The following is an 8755-nucleotide window of genomic DNA, read 5'->3' as shown; positions in this document are numbered from 1 at the left end:
CCTCCTATCAAGGGAGCTGAAGTCACTGACTTTAAGAACATGAGACTTCTTTCAAGTTGCCTCCAGAATACTACTGCTACATTAGAATGAATTATAGTTCATTGTATTCTTATAGCATACATTAGGAGAACTGAACCCTCAAACAGGCTAAGACACATTTTGAATAAGCAATTAATAAAATGAATGTTACCATTTTAAAAGTGTAACAGACAATGATTAATGTAGAGTTGACAAAGTCTTTAAGATAAGAAGGCAATGCAGGTAAAACTGAATCAAGTAGATTCAACATAGAAAAGTTTTTAATGAGGCAAACATCAAGCAAGCATATCGACTTCTTTAAAAAACAAAGAAAATCTAAAAGTTTAATTACAAAAACACTTGTACAGAAAACTTGGCATTTCAACAGTTTCAAACACACGTATACATTTTTTTCCTAAAATTTCATTCTGTCAGAATCTGTCTCATTATCCTCAGCTGCTCTTTGTGTTTTAATAAAAAGAAAGAAATCTGTAACACTGAAGAGGCAACAACTTATTTCTTGAGAAGAACATATTAGTGCAATAATATCTACAAGTTTACTGGGAAATGTGAATTCGGTATCGTGTTAGCCTCTGAGCTCACTTACTACCTTCCTGGCTGGGCACAGAGGAGAGAGCAGGCAAGACAGACCTGCTTCCCGGAACCTTCTTGTTTTGTGGCAGTTGAATTCCAGCCACCAGTGAGTCAGGTGTAGCTGCTGGAGGGGCCAGCATGTCAGAAGCAGGTTGCTATTTTGTGAAAATGCTTTCAAACTGCCAGCTTTCTTGAGATCTCATGCATTCCCGATTACGGATGTCTCTCAAGTCAGTGTCAGGTATCTATCCAGACGAAGGAGAAGGATGAGCTCTGGCCCTATTACAGCGTTCCCTGGTGCACAGCACTGCTAATAATGCTGTGCAAAACTAACACAAAGGCGAGACAGAGAGAAATATGAGGAGGAAGAAAGGAGACAAAGTATTTGGCAGAAGGCAGACACAAACTCCAGAACTGGCTTGGCTGTCCTCCTGCCACAGACAATGCATTCCAGCTTGGACTGAGCAGGCAGGGTGTCTGAGAGAAGAGCTAGGAATGGCCAGTGAGAGTAGGAAAACACAGAAGAGCAGGTGAGTTGGCAGGTTTATAGAGATAATGATGGGCTCTTATTCTCAAAGACGGCCAGGGTGGTATATGTATGGGCTTCAGTACATGAAAATTTGATGTGTGTTCACGTAAGAACTTTTAACAAGGTTGTTTTTTTGCTGTTGTTTTGTTTCCTTTGGGTTAAGAAAGAAATCAGGGGAGGAGATGCTGAGAAGACAGGAGGGTTGCAGCAACATGATGGGGGTGTCTGGCTTGCACCCTGGCCTGTGAGCATACTGTGAGCGGGCCACACTTCCACCTGCCCTTGGTGGCATGGTGCCTGGACAGTGGGCTCAGTGTGCCCTGCTTTGGTTCCAAAGATCTCAGCTGCAACCGCCAGCCTTGTGCTCCACAGCATCAACACATAACACAACAAAACCAAACCCTGAGATGAAAATCAGAAACCTCTCTTCCCTTTTGCTGTGTATTTTTTTTTTCAATCACAAGAAGGGAGAGGGAAGGAAAGCCTGTCCCTTTGATACAGACTCTGCAGTTATGATTAGAGAAGAAAGACAAAGGATGGAGAATTCCTCTGTGTTCTCCTCTGTCAGCTGGCAGTATTCTGATGACATTTCCGCCATCCATATCCATAACTCGGTACACCTCAAGCACACAGGGATTTCCCCTGTTTTCACTTATAAGAAACTTTAGGATCTTTTTCACTACCAAGTGAGAAACTACTTTTCTTGTTCTGTCCTGTTTACCAGTGACCTTTCTCTCAGCAAAAATATTGCACAAGTCACTGCCAACAGATGGGAACAGAAGAGCCTTGCTGGGGCCGGGACGCAGGGTACGTGCAGGAGCAGCGCTTAGAAAACAGCAGGCAGTGCCAAGGGGGGAGGAAAGAGTGCTCTCCTTCAGGGCAGCAATCACAAAGCCTCCACTACAAGGGCTGGCACCCACTGAGCGCTGTGTGGGGTATGAGACACAGCCTCGCTCCACAGGACACTGTCAACAAGAAGCTCCTTTCTTTGGAGTCACAGCAGGACAATGATGGGAGAAGATTGGGCCTGTCCAATGAGAGAAACTCTCCTTCAGAGCCCTGCTGAGCAACAAAGCCCAGAGGTCAGAAAATGGAGACATCTAACTTGGTGGGGTGAAGAAAATATAAAAAAATTAACCCCCAAAAGCATTAAAAAAGAAGTGACAGCTAGGTAGGAAAACCACTGATAAAAACCACAGAGCCAGTGATAAGACAGTCCAATCTGAATGAAGCAGAACAATGAGAAGGCTTCCTTTCTGCTGCAGAAGGTGCCTGTCTCAGGGGTGTCTAGTCAGCAGAATATACGCAGACCCACTTGAACAGAAGTATAGATGATAGGAGACTGAAGACTTGTACATGGTCAAAGCTTCACAAGGACAATTCCATAGGAAGTTCACATACATGTTCCTTTTGCTGCTCCCTCACATGGCTTCCTGGGGTGAAGGCATGTACCTCATAACTGACGGTTCTTTCACAAGCAGAATAATCTGTACGCCTTCTCTGCCTCCACTCAACTCAAATTTCCACGGATGGCTTCTCATTCTGAACAAGTGAAACCACTTACAGAACATCCTGGAGCTCTAAGACCTGTAGAACTGGGAGAAAAAAAACAAATGAAAAAAGATACCAAAAAGGTAAGCACAGATCAGAAAGGGTTCAGACTTTGAGTGAAAATACTGCGATGCTCTATCTTCAAAAGGGTTAAGGTGAGTAGCAGGGTGTATGTAAACCAAGGAGCTCATAAAACTGCCAGCAGCCAACCTCACTAAGGCATTTTAGACATTTCAACGACAAACGTGGCCCCGCTCCAGTTCAGCCACAATGGGGAGGCTGGAAAATTGCCAGCCAAACACAGAAAACCAAGTATCAGGGACAAATTCGATGATGAAAAATGAGTACTTTGGTCCTGGTCAATCAAACCAACTTTCTTCAAGTATAAATCTAAGGCTCCCTGCATGTGTAGGGAAGTACTGTGTGCATAAGATGAATAAATCCTTACATGAATAAAAATGCAATAACATAAAAAAGTTGTTTTCTTTCCAGTCCTCAAATAGGTAACTATTTATCATTTGGTTCAACTGAAATCAAGCAACATATGGCTTTTGATATATACAGTAGTCACCTCTCCATGTGAAATCACCCCCATGGCTTCCTCCCAGCTCCACTTTTTCTAAGTATAAGTTAGCCACAAAGAAAGATGACAACTGGGGTAATTCTTCCATTGTATATCTATAAAAAATAATTATAAAATGGCTGAACAAAAATTTACATTATAATTGCTGGATTGTAATTTTTTCTTAATTACCCCCCATTTATCTTACTGCTTTCATTCTAAGATTTTCAGTGCTCTCCCTTGACACCCATCCCTACCCCCTTGTATCAATGTTCTGGAAACTCAATTGCATTTAGATACATGTGTTCTAGTTCTAGAATCTGCACTTGCCTACTTAGGTATTTTTAGGCAAGACATCTCACCTCTCTGGGACTCAGTTTCTTTGTATGTACAATGATGGGATTTCTAAAGACCTCTTCCAGCTCTAACATGCTGCTCTAAAAACCATAGACCATTCGCTTCCTTTCACTTGCTGGCTCCTGACAAAGGAAGAAAACTTTGCCAAGCCCATGTCAGAGTAATTAATTGCACGATGAATGCTGGGGACATCAGGCCTAGTTGTCTGTACATATTTGTATAATGAAGCCAAGCTAGAATTAATCATAGTCTTTATAACTGTTTCATTTGACAGTTTCAGAGGGTGTGGAGAGCTAACCATTCTTAGTTATGTTTACATGGCTAGATTGTAAAAATCTGTAGTAACAAAACCGTTCACATTTTCAGCTACTCTTTCTTTTAAGGGCAAAGTATTTGTAGGTTAAAATCAAGGATAATGATAATGTTCTAGGTTTTCAAAGACACCTCAGAAAGCAGATATGACAGTTTATATCCTTAAGATGGGTAAAGCTTTAGGAAAGTCTTACTGGCCAAATGCTCAAAATGGAAAACCATTTTTGGCTCAAAACTCACAACAACTGCCCTTTACCTATGTGAGGAGACAGCATGTTATCAGTTACCGTGTTCTTCCACAGTCCTCCACACTGTTTCTCCCAGCTCTTTCTTTTCAAGCCTACCAGAGTGCTAATTGAAAACACTGTGTGAAAATGAGAAGGGTGATGAGCTCCTGAAAATCCCAGGCCTAGATTTACAAGCTGTTTCCTTCATAAACAGCAGCAGTAATGCCATTTCTTTATTCTGTAGGGAGTCCAGTCATCTCTTAGAAGTATGGTCTGTTCCATCTGGCTACTCACTAGAAGGACAGTAATCCTTTCCCCCATCAGAGCACGACTCGGATAAAGTATGACGAATTGCCCTGTACAGTTACTATTGGAGCCCGTGGCCAAGAAGGATAGAAACAACTGCCTTTGTCTCTGCAGGCAGACACGACCTCATTAGATAAAGAATTATAGGCGTTATTTATTCTTGCACATGTTGCTCAAGGTCAAGACCATGTTAGAATATGAACATGTATATGAGTATGCTCATTTACCTGTAGGACAAATAAAGATATAAATCCATGACCAGCCTTGCTAAGAAGTGTATCCTGCCATCCACTCTTGTTTTAGGATCCATATATGGCCATTCACTGTATGGTCCAACCCTAAGATTTCCACATAGTTCATATGTCTGCAGGGATGGAACAATTTAATTGACAGACCAAAGGGCTGTCAATTGTGGAATGAAAAACTAAAGGGTACTCCATCTCTAGGAATCTGAGTGAAAGAATACCAGTTCCATTTAAGAAATGATACTGATGACTGACCATTAGTACCAAAAAGTTTATAAAGGCAGGCCCCGTTTAGAAATGTATTTTTTCTCTTCTAAAAGGATGTAAAACATATTACAAGTCATTTATTGAATGTATTTTTTAAAAGTTTATTTTCTCATTTCTCTCCTTTCACTTATTGAGAGTTTATATATTTTTTAATATATTCAATCAAGGCATTAACTGTTTCACTGTAAGTTTAGCCCACATTAACATTTAACACACAACTGTTACTCTGATACTGAGTGGTGAATGAAAAGCTTACTGACATAGGCTTGTACACATACAATGTCTCATTGACTATTGTGAATTATCGTTAAATTTACAGGGAAAAGGAAGCTTAACAATTAAGTGATACTTATTTTGTCCAATGTGTTCTTTGGGGGGTTATTTCCTTTAAATTTCTCACTCAACCTTCAAAACCCTTTGGGAAACTAATACCTAAGAATACAACTTAATAAGTGACAAAGCTAGAATTGAGATCCAACCACAAAAATCATGCTCTTTCTATTAAGCCACATGGAGGTATGCATGAGGAAAAACTATCTTGATTCAGTTTTCCAACACTATTTTCTACATTTAGCAACCAAGCAACAGGAATCTTAAGCCTCCAACTCACTTATTCAATGTCATTCCAGGATTTTAGTAGTATTAATAAAGTCTAATGCCATCTTAGTTTTGATGATGTGCTAGCATGTACGAATCAAGTCAGTGAGCACTCACCATTCCCTAACGATCAAGCCTGTTCACAACTTCTCGAACTGTAGCTATGAAGTTTTCATTGTCTTGGGGATTAGCTAAAATAATACTGTGCAGTCTGTTCATATAGGAGTCGATAGTGTCCACTGTAGGTGTCTCTCCACTTCCTGAAGTGAGATAAGAGAAAGAAAAGCTTCCCCATTCAGTTCAATAGTAACACAGATCAGTGATTCCACAGCAAAATAAACTTGATTCTAATGGGGTCTGCTCCACAGAGAAGATTTTAATTTCAGAGGAGAGACTTTTAGACCTCAAAGAAATGAAATTCATCCACATACTCTAAATAAACAGATGGACTATTATTGCTACACAGCATATAAGAGTAGTTGCATAAAACAGGTTAAAGACTCTCTTAGATCTGCTGTGACTATTTTCAACATGAAAACATATATAAGAAATACTAGTATTTATTTTCCTTCCCATTAAGACAATATCACAAAGCCAGCACACTTATATCAGAAAAGTGCTCTGGGGGAACAGGTGATGTGGGAGAGGGGATCAAGAAATAAAAACGTCCAGTGATGAAATAAATTAAGTCACGGGGGTGGAGTGACAGTATTGTACTACATGTTTGAAAGCTGCCAAGAAAGTGTATCTTAAAGGTTCTCATCACAAGAAGAAAAATTTGTTTGCAACTTTGTATGGTGGTACAGGTTTCCCAGGTAGCACTAGCGGTAAAGAACCCACCTACCAATACAGGAGAGGTAAGAGTTCAATCCCTGGGTTGTGAAGATCCCCTGGAGGAGAGCATGGCAACCCACTCCAGTATTCTTGTCTGGGAAATCCCATGGACAGAGGAACTTGGAGGGCTACAGCCCACAGGGTTGCAAAGAGTAGGACACACTTGAAGTGACTTGGCGTGCATACACGCGTGGAGGCACATGGTAACTAGACTTGCGGTGATCATTTCACAGCGTTTACAGATACAGAATCATTATGTTGTACACTGGAAATTAACAGTGTTATACATCAATTATAGCACAATTAAAAAAAAAAAGAAAAGCACTCCACTGAGGATTTATTACACAGTTTCAACTATTCTGAAAATCAAATTAAGCTTAATAGAAAGTAGATTATGTTAAAATATAATTGAAGGAAAATTTAACTGAGCAGAGTCTGAAATTTTGGATTATTTTAACCAATGGGCTGTGCTGTGCTTAGTGGCTCAGTCCTGTCTGATTCTTTGCGACTGAATGGACTAGAGCCCACCAGATTCCTCTGTCCGTGGGGATTCTCCAGGCAAGAGTACTGGAGTGGGTTGCCATGCCCTCCTCCAGATTTTAACCAATACTGAGATTCTATTACATGACCTACAGAAAACTCTGAGGAAACGACCTCGTTGTTTATTGGTCTTCCCCTTGAAGGGAGACTTCAGCCTCACCACACCAACGCCAACATATGCAGCACCTCCCCATCCCCCACTGCTTTACACGACTCAGGTGGGGATGATGTTACCAGGCAAGGGCATGCTGGCGAAGCTGCTGGTCAGCACCTGCCGCAGCGTCTCCAAGTGCTGCTGCAAGACGGTGTTGCGGCTGCGCTCCTGGATCACGTCCACCTCCAGCTTCTCCACCGCTGTGCGCATGCTCTCCACGTGCTTTTGCAGCGCCGCGTTCCTCTCCTCAAATTCCATGTTGGATTTGCGAAGCTGACGGAGCTCTGCCTCCCGAGCTGAGGACGCAAGCCCCCCAAAACACAGATAACACAGTGTCTCTGAGGAGTCGCAGTGACTCTTCTAGAAGTTCTGCTTAGCTATCTCTAATTAGCTACCCCTCCTCCTGTCCCTAGTCTTATTATGGCCTTTCAGATAGCAATTTCAGCAATAAAACGCCTGGCTCTCCAGAGTTATTTTAATTCTTAAAGCTGGTCATATTCTATACTTAAGACTGCAAGGAACAGCTGCAATTCCCAGTGTTTGTTTGTTTGGTCTGTTTAAAGCTGTGCTATGAGAAGCCTGAGGGGTTTCACAGGGGGATCCTGGGAGATTGGGCAAGCACAGCTGTGGGTCCAAAGCTTATTGTAGTGGGGTCAGCTTTGCTCTTATTTATTTTATATTTTGGACATCCATGCAAGCTTTCATTTGTACAAAGGGTTCTTGGCTAACAGCCTGAAAGCAACTGAATTAGTGATGTATATTTATTTCTTCTGATTCAGAGACTAAAGCTACTTTGACAACACTGGCTGAGCTTTCCTCCACTGGTTTCTGAGTAGCTATTTTTAATAGAGAGTGAAATAGAAGCAGCTTCCTTCTTCCAGACCAGTCCCAGGGTCGGGAATATCACTACCATTGCTTTTGAGCAATTAATTTCTCCTGACAACTAAATCCCCTGTCACAGATGTGAGGAACGCAATATGATCCTTTGGTAATCACCTTTGCTGTGGTTCAGGAATTCCTCTGTAAATATAGGGATGTCAAAAACAGATCGTTCCTTTACTTCTGCTTCTTTCTGTGAATCAAGAGTAACAAAACAGTCAATTCTTAAACTAAATTAAACAGTAGTGCCTGCAGCCACAATGGTCATGTTTTCCTTAATGAAATAGTAAGATGAGCAGCAATCAGTCAGTCTAGGTGAGGCTGTGAAGAAAATGTATTCACCTTTCCTTTGGAACCAAACTTTCACAGAGCTCAAGCATGTTAAGTATTCAGCTCTCTCAGGTGACAACTGCTGTGCAATGAGAAACCTTAAAACAAACCTACATAAACTTCCCTAATGGAGATGGTGGAAACCATTTCTTAGCTCTCTGCTCTGAATAGTCAACAGTGTACAAGGGAGAAAGTGACTGAGGTAGGTATCAGTCGCTTCAGTTCAGTTGCTCAGTCATGTCTGACTCTTTGCAACCCCATGGACTGCGGCATGCTAGGCCTCCCTGTCCATCACTGGCTCCTGGAGCTTGCTCAAACTCATGTCCATTAAGTCGGTGATGCCATCCAACCATCTTATCCCCTGTCGTCCCCTTCTCCTCCCACCTTCAATCTTTCCCAGCATCAGGGACTTTTCAAATGAGTCAGTTCTTCACATCAGGTGGCCAAAGTATT

At 41.6% G+C, this 8755-nt stretch overlaps 1 protein-coding gene across 1 annotated transcript in view; it reads right to left on the bottom strand.

Annotated features, from left to right (window-relative positions):
* Positions 1–277: 277 nt before the first annotated feature.
* The window catches only part of HMG20A (high mobility group 20A), an 82668-nt gene continuing 74190 nt past the window's right edge, over positions 278–8755 (bottom strand). The window contains exons 7-10 of the mRNA XM_010843310.1: positions 8090–8165; positions 7174–7389; positions 5683–5825; positions 278–2736 (exon numbers count right to left, since the gene is read on the bottom strand). Coding sequence (XP_010841612.1) covers positions 5689–5825; positions 7174–7389; positions 8090–8165 — 429 coding nt within the window. The 3' untranslated portion in view covers positions 278–2736; positions 5683–5688. The remainder of the gene's footprint in view (positions 2737–5682; positions 5826–7173; positions 7390–8089; positions 8166–8755) is intronic.

Source organism: Bison bison, unplaced genomic scaffold (genome assembly GCF_000754665.1).
Source record: "Bison bison bison isolate TAMUID 2011002044 unplaced genomic scaffold, Bison_UMD1.0 scf7180017864181, whole genome shotgun sequence".
Lineage (NCBI taxonomy): Eukaryota > Metazoa > Chordata > Mammalia > Artiodactyla > Bovidae > Bison > Bison bison.
The sequence above is the reverse complement of the archived record's forward strand: the minus strand, read 5'-3'. Positions and strand labels throughout refer to the sequence as shown.